Source organism: Triturus cristatus, chromosome 9 (assembly GCF_964204655.1).
Source record: "Triturus cristatus chromosome 9, aTriCri1.1, whole genome shotgun sequence".
In the NCBI taxonomy this organism is placed as follows: Eukaryota; Metazoa; Chordata; class Amphibia; order Caudata; family Salamandridae; genus Triturus; species Triturus cristatus.
In genome coordinates, this window is record NC_140592.1 from 1,033,006,511 (window position 1) to 1,033,022,308 (window position 15,798).

At 44.3% G+C, this 15,798-nt stretch overlaps 1 protein-coding gene across 3 annotated transcripts in view; it reads right to left on the reverse strand.

The window, feature by feature from the left end:
• Positions 1-7,308: 7,308 nt before the first annotated feature.
• ZNF410 (zinc finger protein 410) overlaps positions 7,309-15,798 on the reverse strand; it is a 138,718-nt gene continuing 130,228 nt past the window's right edge. For all 3 annotated transcript variants that reach the window (XM_085626784.1, XM_085626785.1, XM_085626786.1), the window contains one exon: positions 7,309-8,030. In XM_085626784.1, the coding sequence (XP_085482910.1) occupies positions 8,021-8,030 (10 nt within the window). In that variant the 3' untranslated portion in view covers positions 7,309-8,020. The remainder of the gene's footprint in view (positions 8,031-15,798) is intronic.

Below are 15,798 nucleotides of genomic sequence, written 5' to 3' on the forward strand. Positions count from 1 at the left end.
ACTTACCCAGTAAGCATCTGTTCTTGGCATGTAGAGCTGTAAATTCACATGCTTTGCATACTCCTGCCATTTAGTGTTTTCGGTCCGGATATTTGCAAGTTGTTTTTCTTCGAAGCACTGCTTTGCGTTACTTTGCGCCGAGAAGGCATTACATGTGTGGTATATTTTCGTTCACATGCAACCACCCATGCCTTTTGACGCAAAACCATATTTACAAAGAATTGTAAACATGGGGTTGAGGCATGTGAGCAGTAGATCACATGCTTTGCATACTCCTGCCATCTAGTGTTGGGTCTGAAGGTTTGCAAGTTGTTTTTCTTCGAAGAAGTCTTTCCAGTCATGAGGTAGGTGACTCCTCCTTTCGGTGACAGTGCGCATGGGTATCGACTCCATTGTTTTTTTCCGCAGATGTAAAGAATGGAGTTAGTAAAGGTAGAATAGATATGTCCATGCGTATGTATGTAAAGTAAGAAAACTGCAACAAGTGTAGGAGGCGGGTGGGCGCATGTGAATCTACAGCTCTACGTGCCAAGAGCAGATGCTTACTGGGTAAGTAACATTATTAGTTCGAGGCATGTGAGCTGTAGATCACATGCTTTGCATAGACTATACAGCAGTAAACTCCCAAAGCGGTGGCTCACCGGTAGCTGTTGCATTTGTTTGAAAAAGATTTTTAAGTAATGCCTGGCCTACATTAGCTTGTTGCCTCGCTAACACATCTACACAATAGTGTTTGGTGAATGTGTGCGAGTGTAGACCATGTTGCTGACTTACAGATTAAAGCTAGAGGAATATTCCCTAAGAAAGCCATAGTAGCCCCTATTTTGCGGGTGGAATGCCCTCCAGGGGGTATTGTCAAGGTTCTTTTCGCTTTCACATAACATGTTTGGATACATTTCACGATCCATCTTGCAATGCCCTATTTAGAAATGGGATTGCTTTTGTGTGGTGGCAAAAAAGCAACAAAGAGCTGTTTTGTCTTACGAAAATCTTTTGTTCTTTCCACATAATATAGTGGAGCTCTTCTAACATCTAGTGTGTGTAGAGCTCGTTCTGCTACAGAATCAGGTTGTGGAAAGAAAACGGGTAACTCAACTGATTTATTGATGTGTAAAGCAGAAACCACTTTAGGAAGAAATTTGGGACTAGTTCGAAGAACCACTTTGTCTTTGTGAAGTTGAAAGAAAGGTTCTTGTATAGTTAGTGCCTGGAGTTCACCAACTCTCCTTAAGGAAGTGATTGCAATAAGAAAAGCAGCCTTCCATGCGCAAATTTGTAGTTGACAATTGTGCATTGGCTCAAAAGGTGGACCCATTAGCCTAGTAAGGACTATGTTCAATTTCCATACTGGTGCAGGTGGAGCTCTTGGTGGTATTACTCTTTTTAGTCCTTCCATAAAGGCTTTAATCACTCGTACTCTGAATAGAAATAAGTGTTGTCTGTTTAGTAAGTATGCAGCTACTGCTGCTAAATGCAATCAAATGGATGTGTCGGCTAATCCCGATTGCTGTAAGTGTAAGAGATAACAGATGATGTTTTGCACTGAAGCATCAAGGGGATTGATATTGCTACAGTATATAACAAATCGTTTCCACTTTGCTGCATATATTACCATGCCCTAGTAGTAGGTTTCCTAGCCTCCTTTAGAATATTCATACAGTCTAATGGTAATTGTAAATAACCAAACTCCATGACTTCAGGAGCCAAATCGCTAGGTTGAGTTCCTTGGGATTTGGATGCCTGATTTCTCCGTGGCTCTGTGTGAGGAGATGAGTTGAGATGCAGCTTTTGGTGTGGAACTACTGAGAGCTCTAGCGGGGTGGTGAACCAAGGTTGACGTGCCCATGTGGGAGATATAAGAATGAGTTTGAGGGATGATTGTCTGAGCTTCCGAACTACCAGCAGAACCAGTGGGAGAGGAAGAAAAGCGTAGGCAAATATCCCTGACCAGTTGATCCATAAGGCATTGCCTTTGGAGAATGGATGTGGGAACCTGGCGGCGAAGCTTGAGCATTTTGAGCTGTGGTGAACAGGTCTATGTGAGGAAATCCCCATTCCTGAAAGTAGGGAAGAAGAATCTGGGGATGAAGTTCCCACTCGTGGATTTGCTGTCTCTGTCTGCAGAGAAGAACTGCTATTTGATTGTTTACTCCTGGAAGATGTTCTCCTAGGAGATACATTTTGTGATGTATGGCCCATTTCCAAATGGCTTGTGCTAGGCGTGACAGTTGGAGAGAGTGCGTCTACCCCCTGTTTTTGTATAAAGTACATAGCTGTCATGTTGTCTGTGCGGACTAAGACAGTTTTGCCTATTAGGTGAGTTTGAAATGCTTTGAGCACTAGAAACACTGCGAGTAGCTCTAGGTGATTTATATGAAGGCTCTTGTACTTTAAAGTCCATAATTCTTGCATTGTGTGACTTTGTAGGTGAGCGCCCCAACCAGTGAGCGATGCGTCTGCTGTTAGCACTGTCTGTGGAACAGGGTCGAGAAAGGGCCGCCCTTTGTATACATTTTGTGGGTTCCACCACTGCAGAGAGCGATGGGTGCGGCCATCTACCAAAACTAAATCTGTCAACTGACCCGCAACTGGTTCCACTGATTTGCTAAGCATTCTTGAAGGGGAGGTCCAGAATAGGTTTCAAGGAGTCGTCCTTTTTGGGGATGAGAAAGCATAGGGAGTACACGCCTGTCCCTTGATGTTGTAACGGCACAGGTTCTATGGCTCATTTGGACAGGAGAGACTGGACCTCTTGCTGAAGTAGATGTTAATGTTCTGGTGACATTTTGTGAGAACGTGGTGGAATGTTTGGAAGATTGTTGGTAAGCTCCAGGCAATAACCATGTTGGATAACGCCTAACACCCATTTGTCTGTGGTGATAGATTGCCAAATGGGGAGGAATTGTAGAAGACGTCCCCTGACAGGTGTTTAATGATCGGGGGAAGTGTAGGCAAGTCACTGCTTGTTGGGGGAGGAGGAATTAACGTGGTGTGAGACCCCTGCCTCGACCTTTGTTGTTGTTGCCTCTGTATCCTCCTCTAAAGAAGCTCTTGTATAGGAAGATTGACTGTTGCCTTTGTAGGAGGCGGCAGTATTGTCTGAGGACATGGTTTCCGACCCTCCACGATAGAAGGAGCGATGAGAGGAGCCCCAATTAGAGGGAGACGGCAGAGCTCCCCTAGACTTGGCTACTTCTGTGTCTTTTTTCATTTTTTCTAATGACTTATCTATTTCGGGCCCGAAGAGATGTTCCTTGTCAAAAGGAGTATTTAAAAAAGACTGCTGTACTTCGGGTTTGAAACCAGAAATCCTCAACCATGCATGTCTCCTTAATAACACACTGCTGTTGATCTCTCTCTAGCTGTGGTGTCTGCAGCATCTAAAACACATCTAATTGAGGAATTGGATATGAGCTTCCCTTCCTGGACTAAATCCTGGGCTTTTGCTTGGTGCTCATCTGGGAGGTGTTGTACCACTGCTTCGTTTTGTCCCAGTGTGCCCTATCATATCTGGCTAGCAGGGCCTGGGTGTTGGCAATGCACCAATGATTTGTTGCTTAGGCTGCTACTAGTTAGACTGGATCTGAGGGAGCAGCTGTATATTTGTTATCAATTCTGGGGGTGAGAATGTAAGCACGCACTGGATCTTTAAAGATATCATCGGCATGTCTCATCATACCTTTAAGCATAGGTAGAGTGTGGCTATCCCTTTGTGTGCTACTAAGTGTTTCAAATAAGACATCTTCCTCTAGAGATTCCTTGTGTAACTGTACCCCATGATATTCTGCAGCTCTAGCAAATAATTAGAGATATCCTACGTTGTCATCAGGAGGGGAAGGCTTTGCAGTGTAAAGATCTGGATTGTTATCTCTAGGTGAATCCGTGTTATAATCCTTCCAGGGGTCTACTGGTAAAATATTGCCACCCCCATCTCCATCATCATCAGGCGGTGGTGGTGGTGGTGGTGGAGGTGGAGAGTTAGTTGGTGTAATTATTAAATGATGCAAAGGTGGAGAAGCTGGTGTAGGGGAACGTTGTGGTGGAGGAGGAGGAGGAGGGGGGAGGGGTTAGTACCTACATTCTTCCTCTTCAAAGGAATATGGTAAAGAATGTCCTCAGACTCCGGTTTGCGTTTCTGAGGTGATTTAGTAAGAACACGTCCTGTATTTGGATTTGTATCAACTTTTTGCTTTGGGTCCGATTTGGGTGTTGGGGCATCAACAATCGGATCCTGCAGCTTCGGACAAACAATTTTAGTTTTCGGCACCGAGGATTTCGGTGCTGGGGTTGAATGACTTTTCGGCACGGAAGGTTTCGGTGCCGAAGGAGGCTTTGTTTTTGGTGTCAATGAATTCGGCTACGAAGCAGTTTTTAGCTTTGGCAGACTCAATCCCGAGCCGGAAGGCTTACTGACGTGTTTCGGTGCCTAGCGAGAGGGTGGGGCGTCAGAAACATCTTGATGCCGACCGTGGCCCGAAGGCGAGGGTGGGACTGCAGCCTTTTGTTTCGGCTGAGTTGGAGTTTGGGTCTGGGGGCGTTCGGTACTCATGGGCGTTGACCTTGTGGCAAGTCTTCTTCCATCTCGGAGCCTGATTCTGGAATGGAGGCAAGTTCTTCTTGTTCTTCCTTGGCCCCTTGTGCGTCAAATTCGTGCTTGGATCCTTTGCTGAAGATGTCCGGCGTGTATTCGACGTTTTGAGTGCATTTCGTGACGTCGAGCCTGACGATCACGGAGCATTTTCTTCGATCGGAACGATCTGCACGTGTCGAAGTCCTGTTCGTTGTGTTGCGGAGACAAGCACAAGTTGCACACTTCGTGTGAGTCGGTGCGAAGATACTTGGCGTGGCACCGAGGGAGGATTTGAATGGAGTCCGTTCCATCGACTGCAAAGTGGACGCGGTTTTGCAGGACCGCTTTCCCGAAGATCTTTGATCGAAATAGATACGATACGTAGAGAAGTGGGATACGCATTCGAAACAATACTGACGCAGGTAGAGTGGATTGCGCACCGAGGAGAACCTGAAGAAAAGGTTTCAAAGCGGAGCGCAGCAATACACGTCTGAACCCAATGGCGGAAAAAAACAATCTAACAATGGAGTCTCTGCCCATGTGCGCTATACCCGAAAGGAGGAGTCACCTACCTCGTGACTGGAAAGACTTCTTCGAAGAAAAACAACTTGCAAACCTTCAGACCCAACACTAGATGGCAGGAGTATGCAAAGCATGTGATCTACTGCTCACATGCCTCAAACCCATGTTTACAAATCTTTGTAAATATGGTTTTGCGTCAAAAGGCATGGTTCGTTGCATATGAACGCCCATGTACCACCAATGTAATGCCTCCTCGGCGCAAAGTAACGCAAAGCAGTGCTTCACGCTACTTTGCGCTACTTAGAGAGTGCTTTCCAGCGCAAACAAAATTTTGCGCTGTAAAGAAAATAGCAACAAAAAAAATTGCACTGGTTAGTGTCAGTTTCGTGACGCACAACCAGCGTAAAAGGTTTGAAAATCTCCACCTAGATGTTCTGCACACGCTAGCCCAAACGTGCAGTTCCGTAGTCTGTTCTGAGACCCTGTGGCCCGTGCAGAGTTCAGTGGGCTTTTGAGTAGAAACAAACCAGAAGTGGCCATTATTATAACACTTACCTTTTCAGCCCTGCTTCAAGCCCAAATTCCTTAGTAGGGTTGGTTCCTTTAGTAAACTTTTATAGCTAACAGTATTCCAGTATTTTACAAAGACTTGCCTCCCACGGCCTGGTTTCCTCTTCACCGTTTATGCGGTGTCATGCCTTCTACGCTTGATGTGTACTCGGCTACATCTTTTCCCTGCTGTGGACACAAATAAAGAGGCATAGAGGTTCATAGAAGGCGAGCGGAAGTGGAGGCAGAAAGTGTCTCCAAGTCAGAGAAAAGAGTTACACAAAAGTATTTGCTACTGGAGGCAGGAAGAGGGGTGTCTATATCCTCTCTTTTGACCCACAAGGTTCTCTTTATTGTCAAAGACCCGGAGAACAGTCATGCACTCTCTTTCCACCAGGAGGCAGGGATAGCATTTGTCATTTGGGTTGCTGCCCGAGATAGGCAGCAAGTAGCCCAGGATTGTTCAAAACCCTCATGGACAAGAATATTTTAGGCCTCCTGCACTATGCTGTGTCAGGAGGAATAAGAAGCAACGAGGGGTGGAGAAGTTTCCTGCACCTCGCCCTCAGTACAACAGGAGGAAGAGGGGATTTAAGTTATCCTACACTGTAACGAGGGTTGTTGGTCTCCTGCAGTTCAGCTTGATGCAGGCTGTGGGTTGTTGGGGTGATAACTGTCTGCATATTCCTACTTGGTCTGTTGTAGCAGAATGTCCTCTGACTGCATCCTGAAGATTCCCTGGATTACTGTGTCAGTTCACTTCTGAAAGACTGGGCACCCATCTCACGAGTTTAATGATGTTTGTGGACCCCTGCCGCCCCTTCCCTAATAAAAATTTTTTTAAAAGTACAAACCAGTATATTGCTACCAACATAAGTGGACATTCAACATTTTCACAAACAGTGCTGCGTTCATTTGAAAAGTACGCAGAGAAGAATGATTTGACTCTCACCTTCAGCCTTCCAACCTCATCCCCATAGACTCACCATACCCGTTTTTTTTTAAAAATAACTTTACTAAGAGTTAGTTAACAAAGAGCTGGTAGACTTCAAAGACTGAGCTATTTCAGTACCAGCTGTTCTGAGTACATCACGGGAGTGACTGCCATACGTTCACTGAAGGAGAGAAACATTCGTAGTCATTACCGGAAACTGCTCAGATATGCCTCTTTCCATGATGAATAAAGAAACCCTGAGGAAGTGTCAATGGCGGAGAAAGTACAAGTCATAAAGGTGTGGAAACTACACCAAAAATCCATTACATATATTCACTGCCCCTGCCCAAACCTGTAAACTACAAATTGCAGGACCATTCCCGAACGTGAGCTTTACTCCTTCCGCCACCATCTTGAATGTTGCAGTATCCCGAAGGATCCTTTCATCTCATTGGTTAATCTCAGAGTGCTTGCTGTCCAGGCCAATACGTACACCGTGTGCCAGTAGCGATCCGGATTAGCAGCGGGATTATGGATTTCTTTCGGATAAGAAGTCACCTTCTTGGAAGGCATCCATACTTTCTTCAAAGATTTAAGCTAGAACAGATATTAGCTTGCTGTGCTCTCAGTAACTTCCACCTCTCTATTTCATTATGTGACAGTGAACCTCCTGTATGTTAGTTCTGCATAAAGGCTTGGTCTGTATAAATCTAAAGAATCAGAAACGGGGAGATACATTCTGCACACAATATTTATTTATAGAAAATAGCACCTTAGTCACCTAGCTCAGACCTAACATGAACTGTTATTTAAATATGAATTAATGAAACTATGGGAAGCCTCCTAACAAGGGGCACTGATGCTCATGGTGACAGGTCCCTTTACCCTGACGAGGGAGGTCGTGGGAATTGCTTGTTCACCCCTTCAGCTCAGGGACCACCCTAATGAACATCTTTTACCCTGTTCCATCCTTAAGTGCGTCATAGTCTGCATTTTAAAGAAATGAATACCTGTATCCCATATAATATCACAAGAGGTGCATTTCTGGCCCTTGGTGCTTTCTGGGAGACGTGAATTGCGGAGCAAAGCCAAGAAACCGGCATGTACTACAAGGTGACACTTGCATTTAGGTGACGGAGAATGCAAATAAAGATCTGAGTCAGCAGCTGTTGAGGGTATTGTTTTGAAGGACTCAGAGCAGTGTTCCCCAGTCTAAATGATGACATGGCCATCATGAACATCAGCCCATACAAACCTCAACAACACAAGTCCTTAGTGGCAGTTTTCTTTCTATTGTGTATGAGGATATTTCTGGCAGTGCAGTATTCCCTAGGCTGCTTGTGGCACATTGGCTCATTTATGATTGCGCACAGGATGAAGTATGCACGTAGCCAGGACTGCCCACGGGTCAGTGTCCTCTATCACGGCAGCTCGTCCCGCTTATATCACCAGCACCTGAAATGCAGAAACCGACAGGGAAAAGTTCGCCCATTTGGAGCACAAGTAACACGGATGCACATTTAAATGTCTAAACCATTACCAAGTGACCCCATTTGTACCAAGGCATACATTTTCTCTTTGATTGTCTATAACACTTTAACAATAAAAAGTGTGTACAAAGGCTGATTCAATGTCCCCAAAGCATAATTAATTCAGCAACACAGATGTGTATTACTTTAAATCTTAGTAGGGTAAAAAATTATATTTGCATAAAGATTGCCAACAACATATGTAGTATATATGCAGAAAGAACTAACTCTAAATTTAAGGGAATTTCAAATTATCATGCTAAACAATTGAGCTAATGTTCACATTTTACTTAATATTTTGAGTAATCCCGGCCTATCCAGTTTTGCATTTTGATGACGTAGCAAAAAATTATTTCGTGTTTGACAGTTCCATCTGGTTGTGCATGACACAGTGGTACGTTCTTTGTACGTCGTGTAGCATTGCCAAGGCACTTGGTACCACAGAGGAAGCTGGGAAGTGCTCCGATGTACGTTGGTTCCCAGTGCGCCCTATGGGCATACTCCAAGCAGGGCCGCCATATGGGCCTTCATCAATCGGAGTCATGTCCGCTTCCACTTAGCGCCCTGTCTTTAGAAGGATGATGACCCTTTCCAGGAAAAATTGAATGTAAATTACTTCTAATTAGAATATACCGGAGCTGCTACTTAAGTTAAAGACGTGAAAATAGCTGTAAAATATGAATTGATGTGCTTTATGGTTGGCAGCTGGGATTTTACTGTTGCGTTCCCAGGGAAGCAGAACCATCTTGGGCTGGACTTCTGAACTCTGCTGTCGGGCGCATAGCTCCCCTCCTAAGCTAGCAGCAAACTGCTTTTCGCACCTATTAGGCAGAACACTTCCAGAAACGCATACACCCATGACTAACAATGCAGGTGGCATGACGTTTCTCTAGTTCTTTTAGCCTCTCCTCCCCCCACGCCGAGGCAGCTCAACAAAAGATTTCAGCAGACTGAACTATGGAAACGCTCTCTATGCCGGAATCAACAAGTCTCTGCTCCGCAAACTCCAGACCATACAGAACACCGCAGTCAGACTCGTCCTCGGCATTCTACGACATGAACACATCACCCAACACCTGCGATACCTCCACTGGCTCGCCGTCGAGAAGAGATTAACTTCCAAGATACCCACGCCTACAAATGCTTCCACAACACTGGACAACAATATCTTAACGATAGAATCTCCCGCCACGTACCAAAGAGAAACCTTTGATCCGCCGACCTCGCCCTCATCGAATCCCCGCGCATTCGCAGAGCAAGAACGGGTGGAAGAACCTTCTCCTACATCGCTGCCAAGACCTGGAACGAGCGCCCGATCGACATCAGACACGCCCCCAACCTGCACATCTTCAGGAAGACCCTCAAGACCGGAGTCTTCGAATTACCGGAGCTGCTCCCCCGTGCCTGGAGACCCCCATGGGTTAGTAGCACATTTTAAAATTCCCTGATTGATTGAGTTTAAATTCCCATAGCGAAAAATTAGACCAAACTAATTTTCTGGGAGTGCCAGAAAGAATCTGGTACATTTATTTTATAGAGCTATATGACCCACTAGTGCCCTGACATCTATGCGTAGTGATCCAAGAGCAGAAGATAATTTATTTTTACTTAAATCCAACTTTTGAGATGTTTCCTACTTGTTTTTTTAGCCTACACAGACTTAACACTAGATTTAGCTGAGGGAATCTCAATTTATAAATAAAAATGAAGTTATTGCTGCTTTCTCACACCTGCGACATCCTCAACTTCAATGCAAGTCCAAGGGGAAATTTAACTCCCCACCCTCAGTGTATGGTTCTAAATCTTCTCTGTTACCAAATTTTGGCATATACCGGAGAGGAACATTGTCCAATCAAATCACTTAACACCTCTACACATCACACAGACGGATGAAAAATATAAAGCATATGTCTTTTGAGGTGTTCTTTCTATTCACATGAAAGAAATTCTGTGAAGCCCTCTACAGCCATCATTCAAATATGTTAACGGAAATAGAATGGCCATTCTTTTAATCTGGCTGGTAACAGGCAGGATAAACCGTCGCTCATAGGAAAGGGTTGACCTCTACTGGAAGATTATTTAGATATATATGTTAAATTAGCGGGAAGCGGAGTACGTACTCTAAAAATTAAAAAAAACCTTCACAGAGGCCAGTAACACATTTCTCTTAAAATAGAACTATTTCACACTTGGGCCCTCCTAACGGAAGAAGAACACTGGAGGCAAGTTAGCAGTGTGCAGAGAATGCTCCAACAGGCAATAACACATTCCACCCAGCAGTACTTTCTATCAGCAGTGAACACACTTCATTCTACTGGTATTCCCAGCAGCTAAGGCAGTATCACCAAAGATCAAAAATACTGATGTGTAGATTATCTCCATATTCCATCCCCACGTTCAGTCTCTTTTTTTAATAAAGAGTTTCATTTAAATTTTTCATACAAAACACAGACAGAACGATGAATCAGGCATAATTAGCAGACACCTATACAAACTGGGTAATAAAAACAAAAGTTAGAAAGTAACTCCCAAAGATATAATGTAAAATAACCAAGTCTGTAGTTTAAGAGGGCCCCTTCTCCAGAGAGACTATTGGAGTTCGAAGGGCTCCTGCCAAGACTTCCATATGTTACAATGTTTGCGAGAGAAGCCCTGTGTTTCGTAGATGTTTCTTGAGGAGCAAGCCCCCTTTCATTAGCTGCATTGTCTTCTGCTTTAGGCGTTCAGATGTAAGGTACCAGTGCATCACCAGTTACCCACCTCTTCCCTGTGACCCACGCTTCTACATTATTTAGGTAAGTCCGGTGAAAAATGCTCCCACTCCTCCACGGATATTACCTCACCCAACTCTCTACCTCATCTCTTCTAGTACCTCTGTGGCTGTTGACATTTCCTCTAACTTAAAACAGAATATAGATCTGATATTCGTCCCTTGGTTTTCTTGTACTTCTTCATGAAGTTTTCAAGTGGAGTGAGTGGCCGGGGCTGCCACTTTTCATTGACTGAAGTACCCAGTGCCTTATTTGCAATATCGTGGCATGTCTTTTCAGCAATTTTCTCCAAGTAGCGTTCTTCAAATGATTTAAACATGCCCAGCAGTGGGCAGTAATTGCCCTCCCTTAATCTATCAAAGTTGTCTCTTTGCTTGGAAGCCTGAGGGACTGAAACAGATGGGAGTGTATGGTGATGGAAAGTTAGCAGCCCTGCACTGAGTGCCAGCCAATCTCATATCTCTAAAGCAGCTCTAGTAACGTGAGAGAGATCGAATAGTTTATTACCTGTCGGTGTGCTTTTGCAGCTTGAAGAATTTTCTGGATTCACTATGCTGTGCATTATTCCGCCATCTAGTGGTTGGGTCCGGAATTGTAGTATTTCTTCTCTTTTTTTGTTGTTGTTGGTGGGCGTCGACATAGTACCATTTGCTGCCCTTCTGTGACGTCGACGGGCTTCCTCCAGAAGCTCCCACCTTTGGTAGCCATCTTCGGATTCTTTTTTTCTTATTTTCTCCTCCTGATTTATAGTTCTCTTCCTTGGCCGAGGAGGGTGGGTTCACTAGTGAATCCAGAAAATTCTTCAAGCTGCAAAACCACACCGACAGGTAAGAAACTATTCGTTTTGCAGCGTGAATCTTTTCTGGATTCACTATGCTGTGCATAGACTTTGTAGCAGTTTGCTAGTCTTGAGGTGGCTGGGTGGAAGATGAAATTTGGTTTGTAAATAGGTGCTGTAAGACCTTTTGTCCTACTTGTGCTTCTTTGTTCATTTGAATGTTCACACAGTAATGTTTGATGAAAGTTTGTACTGAAGACCATGTTGCAGCCATTCAGCTGCCTTGAATTGGAGTGTTAGCCAGAAATGCAATAGTTGCTCCTTTCTTCCTTTTTGAGTGCGCCCGTGGCGCACCTTGTAAAGCTTGTCCTGCTTGCTTGTGGCACAATTGTATGGCTTGTGGTATCCATCTTGCAATTGTGTTTTTGGTTACTGATCTTCCTAGAAAACTTTTTGCAAGGGATACAAATAACTGTTTTGTTTTCCTGAATTCCTTAGTTCGTTCGACGTAATACATGACTGCTCTTCTTGCGTCAAGTGTGTGCAAAGCTCTTTCCGCTTTGGTCTTTGGATTTTGAAAGAAACTTGGCATCTGTATACTCGCATTTATGTGGAATCTTGATATCACCTTTGGTATGAATTGTGGATCTGTCCTCATCACAATCCTGTTGTTATGTAGTTGGAAGTAGGGTTCCTGTAGTGTTAGTGCCTGTAGTTGGCTAACTCTACGTAGGGATGTTATTGCCACTAAAAATTTTGTTGTATTGTGAGCATTTGTGGCATTGCTTTGTGTAGTGGTTCAAAAGGTGCTTTGATCATTTGTGCTAGAACTATGTTTAGATTCCATGTTGGTGCTGGCACCATTTTTGGCGGTGCAATTCTTTTTGCTCCTTCTAGGAACAGTTTGACCACATGTGAGGGGAAGAAACTCTTCCCTGTTTCCCCTCTTGTATACACTACAATTGCTGCTAAGTGTACTTTTAGTGATTGAAAACATAATTTACTGTGTAGTAAATGTGTCAGGTACTTTAGCACTATTCTTTCTTTTGTAATCTTCCTTGAAAGACGCTTTTTAAGGCACCATTGTGTGTATCTTTTCCATTTTGCTGTATAGCATTTTCTTATTGTTGATTTCCTAGCTTCTCTTAGGACAGACATTGCGCTTTCTGGTAGTTTGAGATGTGTGAATTCTAAGTGTTCAGGAGCCATGCCGATAGACCTAAGCTTTCTTTTTCTGGATGAAGCACTTTCCTGTCTTGCATTGTTACCGAATCTTTCCTTTTTGGAAGTCTGTGCATTGTTCCTTGAGAGATTTCCATTAGTTCCGAGAACCAAGTTTATCTGGCCCACTGTGGTGCGATGAGAATCATTGTCATCTTGCTGATTCTGCATTCGCTAATCACTTTGTTCAGTAATGGTATTGGGGGAAAAGCATACACAAATATCCCTGACCAGTCTATCCATAGCGCATTCCCTAGGGACTGGTTGCAAGGTCGCCTAGATGCGAAGTTTTGGCATTTTGCATTGTGGGGTGTTGCAAATAGGTCTATTTGTGGTGTCCTCCATTTCTTGAAAATTCTTTGTACTTCTGTTTGATTCAGTTCCAACTCGTGGGATGATGTTGTTTGCTTGCTCAGTCTGTCTGCTTCTATATTGTCTTTCAATGGTAGGTGTATTGCTAAAATGTCTATTTGTCTTGGGATTGACCATCTCCAAATCTCTTGAGCTAGAGTTGAGAGTGCTACAGACTGATTCCCTCCTTGTTTGTTTATGTAAAACATTGTTGTAGTGTTGTCTATTTATATCAACACCCTATTCACGTAGAGCTCTTTCTGAAAGGCTTTCAAGGCTAAGAACACAGTTTTTAGTTCCAAGATATTGATGTGTTTCACAACATCCTGTGGTGTCCACAATCCCCTTACTTTGAGATTGTTCATGTGTGCTCCCCATCCTATGTTGTTATGGTCACTGTTGGAGTTGGTTGTGTGAAAAGTCTCCCCTGTGCTATGTTTGTTTTGTTCCACCATGCCATCTCTTGAAGAACTCTGTTTGTGACAACCACTAGATCCTCCCAACTCCCTGTAGCCTGTGACCATTGTGTCTGGAGCCATTCTTGAAATGGTCTAATGTGTAGACGAATATTGGGAACTAAATGGATGCATGAGGCCATAATTCTTAGTAATTTCCCCACTGTCCTCACTGTCAGATGATACCCCCTCTGGTATAGATGAGTCTCCTTCAATAGGGCTAATCTCCTTTTCTCGCTCGGGAATGCTTTCCCTAACACAGGGTTTATCTCTGCGCCTAAGATCACCTTTAGGAGTTCTGGTTCTATTGATGACTTTTCCCAATGTATGGAGAAACCTGGCTGAACTAGTGTCTCTATCACTTGGTGTAAATGCTGTTTGCATAGGCTGTAAGAGTTTACTCTTACTAACCAGTCGTCTAAGTAGGGGTAAACAGGAATTCCTTGCCTTCTGAGATGTGCTGCTACTGCTGCAAGGCACTTTGTGAACACTCTTGATGCTGGTTTTAGCCTGAAAGCGAGCACTTTGAATTGGTAGTGTTGTTTGTCCACGACAATTCTTAACATTCTTTTGTGTTCATCAGGATGTGTAAATACGCATCCTTTAAGTCTATTGTTGCCATGTAATCTCTCTTTTGCAATTGAGGTAGCACCTCTTGTAGTGTATTCATTTAAAATGTTTGTGTTTTTATTAACTTGTTTAGGAACCATAGGTCTAATATTGGCCTTAATGCTCCGTCCACTTTTGCAATTGGGAAGTATGTTGAATATACTCCGTTGTTCCGTTCTCTGTGTGGTACGTGCTCTATTGCATGTTTTCCCTGAAGCTCCTGCACCTCTTTGACTAGGTGAGATAATTCTACTTTTGAACGTGTCCTTTGCTTTGGCCTCCTGTTTGGAGGCTGGTTCATTAACTCTATGCAGTAACCGTACTATATTATGTTTAAAATCCATTTGTCTGTGGTTATTTCCCTGCATTTTTACAGGAAAAATCTTAGTCTGCCTCCTACTGGGGTGGTATGTTGGAGAAACTGTAAACTGGTTTGCTTCTGTTTTTGTATATGCTTCTTTTTTGTGTGTACTCTCACTGCTTTTTGTGAGCGCAGTCACTTAGTAGAGGTTTGTTGTCCACCTCTTTGTGGCTGACATCTGCCACGGGGACACCCTCAAAATGATCCTCTCCCTTGTTATTGCCAGCTTTGTTGCTGTCCCTGTTGTGCGCCCTGGTTTGCCGCTTGGTAGGATTGCTGGTAACCCTGATGTGAGGTACCTCTCCCTGCTGGTCTCCTTGATGGTGTGCCTCTTTGGATGCCTCTGAACTGTAGAGCCCCCATGGATCTTGCAGTTTCGTTGTCCTTTTTGAGTTGGTTGAGCTTTTCATCAACCACACTTCCAAACAATTGATCCCCATGAATGGTGAGTTAATGATGTTCTTTGCACTTCTGGCTTGAAGATTCTAAGCCATGCGTTCCTCCTTTCTGTGATGCCAATCATCATTTGTCTGCTAGATGTTTCAGCAGCATCGAGGGCTGATTTTAAACATGTATTTGCAATGTTTTTACCCTCTTCTACCAGGTGGCTAGCTCTTTTTTGGAATTGTTTTGGTAGATTTGTAACAATTCTCCTACCTCCTCCCAATGTTGGTAAGCATGTCTGTTTAACAATGCATTTGAATTAGTTATGCGCCATTGATTAGCTGCGCTTCTTTCCACCTTCCTTCCTACGAGGTCCATCCTCTTGCTTTTCTTGTGTGGAGGTGGTCCGACTGTAGTTAGTACGTTGGCTCTTTTTCTTGCTGAAGCCGGATCCAGGGCCGGAGCCGGTGGCGCCGCAGGGTATGGTGCCGGCGTAGCCGAGGCCAGAGGCGGCGGCACGGAGGCAAACCCTTCCGACGGATCCACGGGGCCCGAAGGCGTTCCGGAGGGACCCAGCGGGGCAAACAAATGGCGCAAGGCTGACATGAAGGCCTGCACCTCGTCCGAAGTCGCGTGCGAGCCCGGAAAGGGTGGATAGGCTGCAGGCATCAATGGAAGGCTCCAACGGAGCCGCGGGGGAGTCACAGCCCACCCCCTCCACCGCGTGCCGCGACCGGTGAAGGGTAGAGGAAGAGCATCGTCGC